General features: G+C 41.3%; 2 protein-coding genes and 1 long non-coding RNA gene across 3 annotated transcripts; 2 read left to right on the top strand and 1 right to left on the bottom strand.

The window, feature by feature from the left end:
- The first annotated feature begins 247 nt into the window (after positions 1-247).
- Positions 248-2,774, top strand: LOC106919020 (transmembrane protein 69-like). The gene is made up of 3 exons (XM_014989152.2): positions 248-489; positions 577-621; positions 1,542-2,774. Exons 2-3 carry the CDS (start codon positions 583-585, stop codon positions 2,226-2,228), a joined length of 726 nt encoding a protein of 241 aa, XP_014844638.1. The 5' UTR covers positions 248-489; positions 577-582; the 3' UTR covers positions 2,229-2,774.
- A 973-nt stretch (positions 2,775-3,747) lies between these two features.
- On the bottom strand, positions 3,748-8,557 carry ipp (intracisternal A particle-promoted polypeptide). The gene is made up of 9 exons (XM_014989148.2): positions 8,236-8,557; positions 7,888-8,099; positions 7,056-7,275; positions 6,643-6,798; positions 6,376-6,543; positions 6,155-6,292; positions 5,304-5,426; positions 4,969-5,189; positions 3,748-4,882 (listed from the first exon to the last, which is right to left on the bottom strand). Exons 1-9 carry the CDS (start codon positions 8,555-8,557, stop codon positions 4,658-4,660), a joined length of 1,785 nt encoding a protein of 594 aa, XP_014844634.1. The 3' UTR covers positions 3,748-4,657.
- Positions 6,761-8,228, top strand: LOC148154822 (uncharacterized). Its single transcript, XR_015765919.1, has 2 exons — positions 6,761-6,884; positions 7,073-8,228. It is a non-coding gene; the product is annotated as an uncharacterized LOC148154822 (long non-coding RNA).
- Positions 8,558-14,938: the final 6,381 nt, after the last annotated feature.

The raw sequence follows: 14,938 nt of genomic DNA, 5'->3' as shown, positions 1-14,938 counted from the left end.
CTCGTCAGTATGCAACGGGCGGAAGTTTTAAACGGCTCGTCAACGGAACTTTCTGAGTGACGCTACTTTTAAAAATGCATTCGTACTTATCTAATGGAACAAACGCATAACTGTGCCGGAAAAATTATACTAGTGTTCCCAAAAGCATTCAAAAAGCAAAGCGCTGATGATAGGGACAGTGGAAATGTGTAGCTTTGAATGCAGCTCAACGAGCCAGTCTACAGTCAGACAAATCGATGTCAGAATTAAGAAAGGCTTTTAATCGAGCACCGACGGGGTGGCGGGGTGAAAATGACCTCTGGTTTAGCTAGTTCACGTTAACTTTGGCCCTTTTAAGTCGTTTTTTTACAGTCGTTAAATTGGCCAGGGTAAACCGGTAGGAGGCAGCGAAGATACAGAGTTACAATTGGGTAACTGTGACGCCTATGCTTTATTCTGAAAGTTATTGCACTTGAATAGCTTTGTATTGCATCAGAGGTTGAATGCTAGGTGAGCAAAACAACAGATTTATGTTGGCTAATAATCTAGATAATCTAGATGTGCTGTTTTTGTTACAAATTTTCTTATAATTTGTAGGTCGAAATGCTGCGGTTTTCATCCGGAAGGAAGATGATATTTGGGGTAAGATAATGAGGCTTGCTTATGTTTTCATGCAGTGCCTTCTAAAAATAGCAATGGACTTTTCCATATTTTGTCTACGTATTTTTATTAGGATTTAATTTGATAGACTAATTCTCAAGTGGAAAGTGGAAAATAATAGAAGGGAACCACAATAGTGTGAGGATAATTTGTATTCAGTTCCAGCATCTATATTATGTAGAATCCTATTTTGAAGCATTTACACCCCATAAGTCTTTCAGATATGTCCCTACCACTTCCAGCAAGGGATATTTCTATTACAGAATACCTCAAACAAAGCCAGATTTGAAGAGCAAAGAGGTCTGACTGTTTCTGGAGAATATTCCATGAATATGTTCTGATATAGACCTTCCTATAGTAGCTCCTTCTGCATGTTTAGTGTTGTTCCACTGAAAGCTGGCAGATTTAATGTAAAAAGTTTAACAAGTCCAGGTTTTCCCCTACAGAACCTGCTGGTAGGGGTGCTCGCAGTTCACTATGATTTTGTATTTTTAAAAATGTTAACGGTTACAAAAATTTGGACGTGCCTGAGCCGGCGTCACAACTTGGAAATAAAAGTGCACGAGGCTATTGGACTGGTGGAGGGACGATGCACTCCCTTGAGCCCATTTCAGTGCGTCAAATAGAAACCTAGCTTAATCCTTCTATACTGTTATTGGTGTATAACAAAACCCTATTTAAAATATAAAAAAAAACAAAAACATGTAGCCCGGTGGGGGCGCAAGTACGGCCTGGCGGGCCGTCAGGCTTATAACACACTGAGGGAAAATGAAGTGAAGTCTGACTTCTTTTGGAAGGTGCTGTAAATAGTGGCGTGTTGGTCTTAGCGACACATATCACAACATGTGGTAACTTGTGAAACAGGAGTGGTGTTGATGTTTTTTCTGTGCCCTACCACCTAGCTTCCAGTGTGGAGATGCATCCAGCTGACACTCAGGCCACCTAGCTACACAACAGGGACCCCACTGCTAGTTCCTTCCCCATCCACCGCTTTGTTTACGCCATTCGGGCCCACATCCGGCAGCGGATGTCGGAGCGTCAGGCCCGCGAGCTGGGTGACCTCTCGTCTGTGTCACAGGGATTCAAGAGACGCCTCGGCGAAAAACATGAGGGCCCTCGCTCAGGCACCCAAACCGGCTCTTTACCTAGGATTCTCAGGCCTCATCCCGTTTCTCTCCGCCCCACTGTTCATGGCTGCCACCCAGTCCTTCTACCCGGAAGTAGCCTACGCTCAGATGGTGTACGGAGCCTCCATAGTGTCGTTCCTCGGAGGGGCCCGATGGGGCTTTGCCATCCCTGCCGGCAGCCCTGCCAAGCCAGACTGGATGAATCTGGGGAATAGCGTGGTGCCGTCGCTCCTGGCTTGGCTGGCACTGCTCTGCAGGGACAATGTTACAGAGGGAGCCTTGGTGGTTATAATGGGACTGGGCCTGTCGCTGCATTATGACCTGACCCTGCTGCCGGGCTACCCCGCCTGGTTCAGAGCCATGAGGACCATCCTCACTCTGGTCGCCACCTTCTCGCTTGTTGCCACGTTGATACTCAAAAAAGTCTGCATAGAGAGGAAACTTAAGGAGGTGGAGAAGTGAATAATGGGAGTTTTTTTTTTTTTAATTGAACATATAAAATTAAATACTTTCTGTATGACATATAGTCTCAGAAATTATTGTGATACACAATAATATTGTTTTGAGACTATTTTTAGGTAATATATCGATAATGGCATAATAATGCAAGTTTGCCCTCTCAAAGACTAATAAACTTTAATTTTGTTAAGAACACTTAACACAGGAACTGGAAGATATTTTAAATATCCAAAATTAAATACAATCAAAAATGGTAAATACAACAGAAATAAAAACCACACACAACTGAAAACATACATAAAATGGATTATAATTTCTCTATGAATAAAATTCCCCATCAAAAATATTACTAATCATGGAAATTGTCAAGCTCATTTTAACTTATCATGCAATTAATTTTTTGAAATGGCCTTAGCAGGCAGTCAGAAACTATTAATAAACAATCACAAATCTATATCATTTTTGAAAGCAGAATTTGACAATTTTAGTGTAAATGCAAATTGTGAGCAACTTTAATAAAAAAAAGTAATAAAAATTGTAACATTTTTATTCCGTGCTGTCAAATATTCTTTGTGTCTGGTAATCAGGGGTGAAGGTAAGAGGGTATGGCAGGGTACTGCGTGCCCCTAAAAGATTTAGCGAGGGTACGCAGCGGCTGTCTGCTGTAAAAAAAAAATCAATGAGTTCACTGTGCAGCCGTGACTGATTAGTTTTTCAAGAACAATCCAAAACACGACTTAATCAGTTAATAAATAGCTCACTCCCTCCATTTCATATTGTTTCTGAACTGTTCCTGCTTTGCTAGAGCAGGGCTGCAACACGTCGATCTCGGCATTAGGTGGCAAACTGAACGCCGCCAGGAGGCTGAGACCAGCACGTCCTCCTCTGATTGGCTTATGAAAACGTTCGTAACTTTATTAAAGAACAACAACAACAAAAAGTCAACAAAACGTTTTCAAATTAATGACCCAACAAAAATAATAATCTCAGTGATTATTGTTTCATCAAGGTGTTGCGCAATTCTGTGCGTTTCGGTTCAATTACTAAAATAACTAGCAGAGCAGGAGCTTAAAATTAACTAATCAACCACCGCTGTGTTCATGAGAGGCTCATTAATAATCGCAAAATAAATATCAAACCTGAAAACCTGATATAATGGACTAAATGTTTTAAACGTAATCTGTGCTCGGCTTGAGGAGCGAGCGGTTGCCTTTTTTCAGCAGGAACAAGAAGCTGGATAAAATTGGTCGTGTGAATCTTCACCTTCTGGCAGGAAATCCACAACATGGAGGCAGAGTAACAACAGAAGGGTTTAGAACAAATCCATTTCATGCCCTAGTCAAATCCTGGACATAAATCCAACTGAAACGATATGCGGCAAGACTTGGAAAATTTTTAGTTCATAGATGCTTTCCACCCAATCTGGCTGAATTGGAGCCATTTTTGTAAAAATGTCAGTCTCTACATGTGCATGCAACCTCTCCTTTCATTTCCAGAAAAACCCAAATAAAACACACCAAGGTTTTGTGGTTCTAAGGTGACAGATTGTGGGAAAAGTTTTAATGGGTATTTCAGAATCAGAGTTGAAATGTAACAGCGCCCACCTACGACTGGAGTAAACATAAATAATAAATATTTACAGCAGCATTATGTACAAATAATCATCCAGTGAAAATAGAGAGACCATCCTCCATCAAGTTTCCAGTAATAAATGAATCTGACACTAAGAACAACCAATGGTTTCACTGTCGGCCATCGTAGAAGCACTGCATACAACAGAAACCACAAAGTGGTGATGACCTCCAAGTCTGAGACAAAGGAGCTAATGAAAGAAAAACTGCTTCATCTGATCAGCAGGGGCGGATTTAGAAGGCTCAGGGCCCCTGGGTTAGGGCTAGTTTTGGTGCCTTATCCAAAAAAAAAAAAGGGGAACAATTTTACTCATGCAGATTACAGTACATTAATAGGTGCATGAGTAGATGGTTTAAAATGTCACAAAAAGATGGACTGTAACTTCAAAATTTTGAAATATTCGACTATTGTATACATCAATAAAATTGTAACAAGATTAAAACTCTGCACTTCAAATGGGCCTTTCAGTTTTACATAAGGTACAATGCTTGTAAAACATGCATTCATTACAAAAACATCCTAAATCTTTGGGGTGCCCCCAAAACCTGTTGCCCTGGGCAACTGCCCCCGTCAGCCCTGTCTAAAGTTTGTACAACACGCTTGATGTCACTCTGTTTCAAGTAAAATGATTTACTCCTACTGAAGATAGAAAGAGCGGTTTGGCACTTTCCAGAGCTGTGCAGTTAAAAAAAGGAGACACGTAGAAACAACATCAACCCTCTTTTTTTGGAGTTTTAAGGTGCAACGTTTCCACGGTTTCCTTCGCCTCCCACGATGTTCACAGTTCAAAGCGGCGGCCGTCAGAGGACGGCCAGCCCGCCGTCACAACGGCTGGTGATCATGTTGCCGATCTCGGTCCACGTGTCCAGGTGCGGGTCGTAGATCTCCACAGAGTCCATCGTCACGGGCGCTGAGAAGTCCCTGCTGGCGGCGCGTCCACCCACGGCGTAAAGCAGCCCGTTGACGGCCGACAACGACAGGCCTGCGCGTGGCGTGGACATCGGGGCCGCCTCCACCCATTTCTCCTGCAGCGGTTGGGGGAAAACACATCACAACGCGGTGAGAAAAGCCCTCAGAGATATGAGACGGCGAGTAGGAAATCCCGCCTCACCTCCTCAGGACAGTATTTCTCCACCGTCTCCAGAGCGCCCAACGCCTCGTTCCAGCCTCCTACTGCGTATATGCAGTTGTTGAGGCAGGCCACGCCCACGTAGGCTCGACGCTGGCTCATCACCGGCAGGGCGCTCCATCGACGCGAGATGGGGTCGTAAACCTCTGCTGAGCGCAGCTCCATTCCTTCATCGCTGATCCCACCAATCACATAGATTAACCCTGAGAATAATAATAATAATAATAATAAGTTTTCTCGCATTTTATTCCAAATCATGTAAAAAAAGGATCTAATTTCAGCTAAAAGCAGAGAAAAAAATAAAATGATAAACAGACCCTGTAGCTCACAGCAGCCAAAGTAATATCGGGGAACCGCCATGCTGCCGATGACCTCCCACTTGTTTTCCTCCGGATCGTATCGCTCCATGGTTTTTCCAATCTCCGAACCGATCCAACCACCTGCAAGCAGACGGCATTTTCAGCCGGTTAAGATCTGGGTGCACCAATAAATCGGCCCCGATCCCTTCAATTTGGGAGATCAGCAATCGACCGATACTTGTGAAAACGATCTTATCTACCTAAAAGTCAGCAGCTGTCCTATATGATGTCACCCTACTGTTGCTACATTTAGCAACTTTCACTCAAAAGCCAATCAGTAACGGCCAGAAAACTACAATCGGTTAAGGTTCATCCATTCGCTGTGCCGTCCAAAAGTTTGTACTTTTTTTTAACCTTTTGTCTTGTTTACACCAAACATTAATGTATTATGTTGAGATTTAAGGCACCAGACGAACACGAACTAGAGCAAAATTGTGAAGTACAAGGAAAATTGTACGTGGCTTTTAAAAATATTGTGCTAATTTAAGATTTCCATTTATTTAGGGGCATTGAAATAAACAGAAACAAATGCAAGCCACACTTCCAGACATTTTTTTTCTGTAAGAAATTTTGAAAGCCTTGTACCATTTTCTGCCCACTTCACAGTCATCCACTAACCTGTGTCTTACTCCGCCCTATAAAACGATACAATAAGATAAATGAATGGTTTTTGTTGCCATTTTGCTTTGTCAGCTGTGGTGTCTGTCAGCGTTTTGTGTCGTTCATAATATTTTGAATAATTTGACAGATTCCATCTAAAACGACCCTTGTAGCCGCCGTGTGCTCCCAGCAGTAACGTGGCGTTTTACCGAGTGCGTACAGCGCCCCGTGGCAGGGACACACGCCAACTCCACATCGAGGGAAATTCAGAGACGCCACGGCGGCCCACTGCTTCGTCACCGGGTCGTATCGTTCTGTGCAGTCAAAAATCATTGAGTCTTTCTCTCCTGTAGGCAAAAAACATTTAAAAAAATAAGATAAATGCACATTTTCTGAAGTTGACTTTAGAGAGCGAGCACGGCCCTTTCACCTCCCACCACGTAGATCATGCCCTCCATGACGGCCACGCCCAGCCCGCTGCGGGCCTGGTGCAGAGACGACACGGTGGTCCAGTACTGGTTGAAGGTGTCAAAGCGCTCCACGCAGCTCAGGGCCCGGCTGTCACTCCAGCGGCCGCCCTGCAGCCGGGTGTAGCCGCCTGGCAGGAAGAAGCAATTCACGGTTTCACTTCTGGGTTTCGTCTTATTTCAGTGTTATTGTGGGCTGTGTGGTTTTGGTACTGTTTATAGATCTCGACCTATTGCGTAGAGGTACTTCCTGGCTTTTCTTCTGGGTCTCGTCTTTGCTGGTTGGAGCTGACTGTGCAGCTTATTTTCTTTGGGAGACTTTGTGACCTCGGTATATTCCTTCAACAGGGTCTGCAGTGCCACCCGCAGGCTGAAGTCGGTAATACCTTCGTTCAGAAACGAGAAGAAATGGGCATTTTTCAGGGGAGAGGGATCTGTTTCAAGAAAATCGGACTTGTTACAGTGATCTAAGGTACGACGGAGTAATAGGGGCCATAGTAATAAAAATAAATAAATAAAATAACAAGAATGAGGTCATCATTTTATAAGGATAAACTAATGAAAGCACTAAACCTTCCAGCTTCACTGAAGCCGTATTGCAAACAAAAATCATCTTTACGTGCTGATGACCTACTTTCCTCACCTTCTATGTACTTGAAGAGTCTCTGAGGGGAGAGTAGAGGGAAGCGGACGGCCTCCAGCACCTCAACGACGTGCTTTTTCCTCTTGGCCACGTCGTGCAGGACCCAGTCCATGGCCGCCGTGAACACTTGGTACTCGTCCTCGATCCTCAGCTCCTCGCTCCGCAGAAGCCTCACCAACTGATCCTTCGACAGGCCTCTGAACTCGTCCGTGACGCACACCTGAAGGAGGCGGTGGACACGGGCGATACGCACGCACGGTCGGAAAGAAAAAAAAAAAAAACATTTAAGAACGTAAATGTCTTACTTTTTTATTTTATATTTGTTGGACTGGATCGAGTAAAGTGACGTTTGATAGGGCTGGAGGATAAATACAGGTTTCATATCGGTCGATAGATAACTACTGCTTCAATTTTTGTTTTAAATATCAGAAATACTAACAAACTGGTGGCGTGATCTTTTCTGTTTTATCCATTTTCCCCTCCACGCCGTTGTTGTTTGTTTATTCTTAAGCAGTTATGAGGCGAAACCTGAAACCGTTGCCGTGCCGGCTACTCAACAGGTTGTTGCTAGGTAACCAAAGAGTGAGAGAGTGAGTGAGTGAGTGCATTAATGGGTATGCGGGCATTTAAAAAAAAAAATTAAATCAAGGAATTTTAGACATGCAAGAATATGTTTACTAAGCTTAGTAAGTTTAATAAAATGTTAGCTTTATTTTGATACCAGGATTATTGACATAGAGTTTGTAATTGCTGGGGAAAACTAAATTAGATTTTGGGCATGTTGTTGTTTTAGAAAACCCTGAGACAGACAGTGGATGGACGATCCCCATACCTCCAGGAAGTGAACGTGGATGTAGTTCTCAGTAAATTCCAGCATTTCCATGCAGGCGATCTGCTCCAGAAACTGAAAGATGCCCACGCAGTTGAAGGGGTCCATGTGGCCCTTGAGGAACTCGCCGCATATCGACACCACCTCGATCAGCTGCAGCATGTCGGCAGCCACCATGAGCTCCTGAACGTTCTCCACGCTGACGCTGATCGCCCCTAAAGAAAAACAAACAAACAAACAAAAAGGAAAGGAACAGATCAGATAACGTCGCAAAACAAAACAAAACCCAACCTCGAATGCTCGAGAAAAGGAAAACAAAAAAATAAATAAATAAAAAAAATAGAGACATACCTGTGTATATGAAGTCCAGCAGAATCTCAAAGATTTCCGTGTCCACGCCGATGATCTGCACCTCGTCTTTTTCCGCCTCCAGCATCCCGCCGGAGAACAAGGCGGAGAAGTAGGGGCTGCTGGCGGCGAGCACCAGCCGGTGGACCCTGAAGACGCGTCCGCCCACTTTGAGCCCCACGTCGCAGAAATCGCAGCGGAGACGCATCTTGTTCATCTGGGCCAGGATGAGGCTGGCGTAGCGCTCGGAGGCCAGGACGGCGGCGGCGGTGGCAGCATCGTCCTGGCCGCAAACGGCCGACGTTGACACGGAGACGGAGGACATGGCAGCTGAGGCTGCTGCGTTACCATGGAGACAGGCGTCCTCCTGTCCGAGGAGTCTCTACGCGATACCAGCAGGAGCAGGAAGGAAAACACATCTCTGTCAAGGAGAAACATGCGACGCTGACAAAATCACAAAACGTGATTTTGGTTCTCCGTAATTTGTTTCCTTATTTATTCTGTCTTCTGTTTTTTGTTTTTTTGTTGTTGTTGTTTTTCTTTCCCACTTCTATCCAAAATGTATGTGTGACCCTACCTACACTAATGAGAACAAGAAAATAACTTTTTTAAATCTGAAAATAACTACCAACATTTAAAAATAGTAATAATTCTAAGTTCTAACCCATATTTGTTAAAGGACTCCATTTTTGTTGTGATACCACTTGGTTATGTTTCGTCTTTGTCCTAAATGTGTCCATTAATCTTTTTATGCATATTTTTGTTGCTGCTGTTTGTTCACTTGCATCTGTTAGTCTGGAATGTTTGTTTTGTAGGCACTAATTGGCAAATTAATGAAGAAAAAAAAAAGGAGAAACAGACAAGCCACACTCTGCCACCAGGTAGACCGTTACATTTTTGTCTGTTTCATCAAAAGCTAAACATTTTGTCATGTCACCACCTAACTTTACTGCCTTTTTATGCAAAAGAGCAACACAAAGTAGCAAGAGTTGTGGCATAACGCTGTGTCTGACATAAAAGTACCGTCCCCGTGGTGGTGGCAGTATCATGGTGTAGGGATGGGGTTTTTTTCCCCAGCAATGACAGGGAAGGTGGTAAGAGTTGATGAAATTAAATACATGCCAACCTCTAAAAGAAAACCTGTTAGAGGCTGCAGAAGTGGAGGTTCAGCTTCCAGAATTGACCCTAAATATGCCGCCTTGGCAACAGTGGAATGGTTGTATGGAAGCACACTCAAGTGCTAAAAAAAAGCTTAAAGTCCAGATCTAGATCCAATTCAGATAACGCAGCAAAAGTGTTGAATATGCATCACATTTTTCTGTTTTTTTCCCCCTCTTTCTTCCTTAAATCTCACAATTATGTATTAACGAAATCACGTGATATCCCAATATAATAAGCCAGTGGTTGCAACGTGACAAGATTTAAAATGTTAAAAGGTCCGAATGCCTTTGCAAGGCTCGGTATGTCACTTTCTGTCCCACTGCTGCACATTTAAAAAAAATAAATGACACTTGTCTCTGCTTTTAGCCAGGCATGCTAACAGATAAACCAACCTACCAGTGTGTGTTTACATAATTCTATTCAGCAGTCGAGGATTTAGCTAACAGGACACCGCTTCGACAGCCGAACACCGACAGACGAGAATATCACCCGAATGAAAATAAGGAGTCTGACTCAAAAGGAAGACATGTAGTTTCTCGTTTCTGCGCTGAAACTCACCGGTGTGTTTACAGCTGAGGATGCGGAGAACTTCCGCCGCCCTGCAGACTGTCAATCCGCTTCCTCCGGGTTCCTCTGCGCCGGTCTGAGTCTCTAGGCATCACTAATCAAACCCGCTAACATCGAGACTTAGCAAACAGCCTTGACGCTGACCGAAACCATACGGAAACCACGACTTTTTATGAACTGCAATACTTCGAATACATTAGCACATTTAAATTTCTTCAGTCTATTTATGTTTAATAATTAAAAAAAATAAAAACAAAACAATCGTTCCGACGGCTTTTGTTTTGAAATACACGAACATTTTATACAAACGTGCTAAAAAACAAGCACGTTTCAGCTTTTTTTTTAAAAAATATGCTATTTTAATCTGAGTATGCTATTTTTAATAACGCTACAGTATTTTTTATCTTGTAAATGTGCCGTTATTATTATTAATTATTTATTATTATTATTATTATTATTATTATTATTATTATTATTATTATTATTATTGTTGTTGTTGTTGTTGTTGTTGTTGTTTAATTTGTTGTTATGCATGCGCCCACACTTACCTTGATGTTTTCATAGCTTAATTTTCCCAATGTGGGTCAACGACCGATTTCTCTATTCTATTCTATTCTATTCTATTCTATTAATTTTCTAAGGGTCAAAAGGTTGTTGAAGGGTTTACCATAGTTCACGAAAGAAGAATAACTTTCAGCAGTGCTCCTTTATAACGCTACAATTTTGGACTTCTAATTTCAACAAAGTGACAAATATCATAATTGCTGTCTTTATCATTTCCCTTTAAGATAATAAAATCAGTCAAATTATGCTCATAGGCAATTTTATGTTAGAGGAAATGGAACTGTTTGATTTAGTAACATATATTTCTGATCACATTTAGCAGCAACCTAAATTAATTTTTAACTGTTTTTGTAAAAATGAGCAACATAGTTTGTTAAAAAAAAAAACAACAACAACTACAAAACCTTTGCCCACTACAGTAAACTAATCGTTGTTCAACTTCTTGAAATAAGCATGCCTAAATGTTACTATTTGTTTTGTTTTAGTTATCCTGGTATGTTATGGTTTGTGATACAAAGCCAACACCAGGTGGCAGTGTTTCCCACAAAGAAAAAAGGCAAGTAGGAGACAGAGCAAACGTGGAAGAGCTTTGAACCCAGTTTTAACTTTTTGTTCTAGACGCTGGAAAACGTTTGGCTGTGGGTCAAAATTCTAACCGCTAAGGAGCCACAAAATTTATTCAGTTAAGAATGCAAAATACACTTCTGGTTTTTTTTATTATTATTTTATTTTACCAACAACATTTTAATGAAATCTGTACATAACTACAGCTACAAAAACATAAAAAGGACTTTATTCTGTTGAACTATTAAAAGAAAAATAGACATTTTTCTAATTTTGTTTTCTATTTTGTTGACCTATTTTATTTTATTTTATTTTATTTTATTTTATTTTATTTTATTTTATTCTTTACCATTCTTAACTTCTGGTCTGGAGCCAAACAAAATAATGTCAAGGGCTGCAAAATGGCCACTGGGCCACACTTTGGACATCCCCGAAGTAAGTGATCAAAATAGACTAAAATATTGATGACTTGTTAATCTCGTTGGGAATCAATGGAAAAACTTTGAAAAAAGATTTTAAAAAGATTATAAGAGAATCCAACGCCAGGTGGCAGTGTTTCCCTTCCAAAACCTGCTGGAGAAAAGAAAATCCTTGAGAACAACCCACAGGAACCTAACATGTAAATTATCAGGTTATTCTTGCCTTTCTGGCCCCCAGCAGAATGGTAATTTAAGAAGAAGTTATTCTCTGGCGTTGGCTGTATCCCCCCTCCCTCCAGCTGCACCTCCTTACTGAACACACTGATATAACACTCGCCTACTGCGACACAACTAAGGGTTTTTTTGGTTAGTTTTTATCAAATTACTTTGAATTATGTTGGAAACTTGCTACACGACACTCTCAAGTGCTGCTTGGTACACTCTGAAATCTCATCTTTAAGGTGAAGAAAAAAAAAGAAAAGATTGTAACACTCACGGGGATGAGCAGTCACACACCTGAAATACAAGTCCTGTAACATCTGTCACTTCACTTGTGTTGCCAGCTTTTTTTTTTTTTTTCTTTTTTTTCAGTGTGTCACCAGACAGCCACTGGCACACAAGAGGATATCTGGTGGCACCAGGGCCAGCCAATAAAAACGCAAATGTTGGTTTGGCCACCCAGGGAACTACACCCATCGCTGGAATTAACTTCAAGTTTGTCTGCTAATCCTGAACAAATTCAGACTTTTTCTTTGACCTGATTAGACTTGAATAAATGCAATGTTGACATCTTTTATTTTGGGTTTTTTCTGCTTTGCAAAAGCACATATTCCAAGGGCATTTTAGGTCTAAAACATTTACCTACTGTCTGTCACTATTATTTATTATTTTTAAAACCATATTATGTACTGGTAGCCTGGGGGAGAAACAGGACAGTTTTGTGTGGTTGCCTTGCAGTGAGAACAGATTTACTCTAAAAGTGGTTGATATTCCTTTGGTTATTTAGTTTCCTTCTTTTTCTTTTTTCTTTTTAATTAAAAGCATGATCGCTTACTACCAGTTCATGCAACAAAGAAGACACTTTTAAGGAAAAGGGGGAAATTAGAAGAACAGTCACAAAAATAATGAAAAATAAATTTTAAAAAATTTGAATTAGTCTTTTTTTTTTTTGCTTTTGAAACAATTTATCGTGGTCGAATTTCTTTTCTTATATGGGGTTTAAAAACGGTGAGGTTTTGATCAATCGATAATAACCGTTACTTATAATCGGCTAATTTTAAAGTGACAAAGGAAAAACATTACATAACTCCAACCTATTTCTTATCTCCCGGTCAACTACTTTTTCTTCTTCTTCTTCTTCTTCTTTTTTTTTTTTTTACATGATTTCTGCATGCTTGTGTGTTAATTGAGCAACTTATTTTTAGCAGTCGTGACGTGATCGGCCCCTGCTTTGCAATTCAAGAACCTCATCAGTGGTTCATTGAAGCGTGACCGCCGGTTCCATTCAGCGCGCAGTGCCACATGTTACATGCATGATCACAGCAAGCCTGACATGTCAGCACGGCCGCCTGAAGTTGACAGACGTTTCATTCAAATGCCCAGATTTTCTACCACTGATGCTAAAGTTGAAAAGTAGCTTCAGATTGAAAATGTTTGCACACACTAATGGTTTTAAAGTTATGTAGACATGGACTAAGTGTGTGTGTGTGTGTGTGTGTGTGTGTGGGGTGTGTGTGTGTGTGTGTGTGTGTGTGTGTGTTCTTTCACTGCAGAGCTTTTTTTTTTATGGTCAGACACGTAATAATATTATCACCGGTCATTAAGTCTCTCCGTTGTGGTGATCGCTCGTCTCGCTCCCAGAACTTCTCATTCAATGGGAGACAAAGTAAACAGCGTCAGGGTCATCTTAAGGAAATCAGCTACCACAATTACTGGTCTTTTTCTTTTTTTTTTTTTTAGTATAGGGTATACTTGAGCTTCGCATCACATGGTTTTCCGTTTAGCTGGCTATTTCAACCAGAGAGGGAAATATATATATTTATAGGTACTATTCAAAGGATTGCTCGTTTTTCCACCAACAAATGTAGCTACATGGTTAATAAAACACAGCAATAGGTATTTCCATATTGACTATAGGATTTCAAAGCATACAAAATATTTTTTGAAGTGCCCTGAAGAAAAAAAGAAGTGCCAATTCTAATAAGTGTATGTTTGAATATGAGATTAAACATCTTATGTATGCAAATGCACATCATTACATTCTTTTAACTACTTTACGTTTCAATCAGATGTTCCACAGATGACAATCTAAAGTGAGTTTTACAGGAACGACCGGATAGTAGATAAAACTGCCTGAGAGAGAATTCGGATAGGCGGAAGTGAAATCTGTCCACGTCAGATTAAACCACTAAGAGAGAGAATTTGTGCAAAACCCAGCATCGGTGTAAATATTCTGTTGTCAGAACAGTCTTCTGGCCCTCGACATGTAAAATCCTGAACCCATCCTCGTTTTTGACGGACTCTTTCACCGGCACACACCAACAAGCAAGCGGCTGAGGTGTTTGTGCTTCGAAAGTTGCGACTTGCTCTCCCGCACTGGCGCTGGAAACATTAGTTTCCCGGCCACGTGCCCGCTGGGTCTTTTTTAATCTATCTAAAAGCTGAATTCCCACAATGAGATTGTCCTCAGAGCTTGAGGGACGGTGAGATGCTCTGTTGAAGTCATTGCTTAGAACCCCTCCTTCTCCTCATCCTCTTACTCCTTGCTGTCCCTTCTTGAGAAATAGGACACAGTGTTTTTTTGTTTGTTTTTTTTACTGAATTAGGAGGGAATCGTGCAAGCCGTAGCTGGTGATGTCCTGGTCTCCGTGGTTTCTGAAAGTGTGGGATCGGGCTCCTGTCCCTGCCTGTAAGCTGGTGCCTGCAAATCTGGTTGGGTTGTGCTAGATCTGGATTGACGTTTCTCTTTATGGTTTGACAACAGACGGCATTATGCCATCTCAGACAGATGTGAGCTTGTTACTGAAATCAAAGTCAGTGAAATCAATGTGGCCTATTTCCTTGTCCTCTGAAGTAACCGAGAGAATACGATGAAATGCCAGTGAATGTACTTGATTTAATTAATCTTTTTTGAACTTTTCATCTTTTCTCACCACAAACGTCAGTATGTCTTAATTTTAAATACTTCAAGCTCTGTCAGATTGGATGGACAGTATCTTTAAACATCAGTTTTCCAAATCTAGCCAGATTCTCAATCGTGTTCATCTATAGGGTTGCCGTGTATTTAGCCCCATCTACCATTTTTTCCATTCATGTTTCATAGTGGGTTCAGTTTTTCAACACATTTTGTATGCAGACTATGAATTTCACTCATCTGACTAAAGTACCTTCATCCACGTTTCCTTTATAGTCTAAACGGCTTGTGGCAAACT

The sequence above is a fragment of the Poecilia mexicana genome, unplaced genomic scaffold (genome assembly GCF_051168715.1).
Source record: "Poecilia mexicana isolate PSO_F unplaced genomic scaffold, ASM5116871v1 scaffold_17, whole genome shotgun sequence".
NCBI lineage: Eukaryota > Metazoa > Chordata > Actinopteri > Cyprinodontiformes > Poeciliidae > Poecilia > Poecilia mexicana.
Note: the sequence above shows the minus strand (reverse complement) of the source record. Positions and strands in the feature narration are given on the sequence as shown.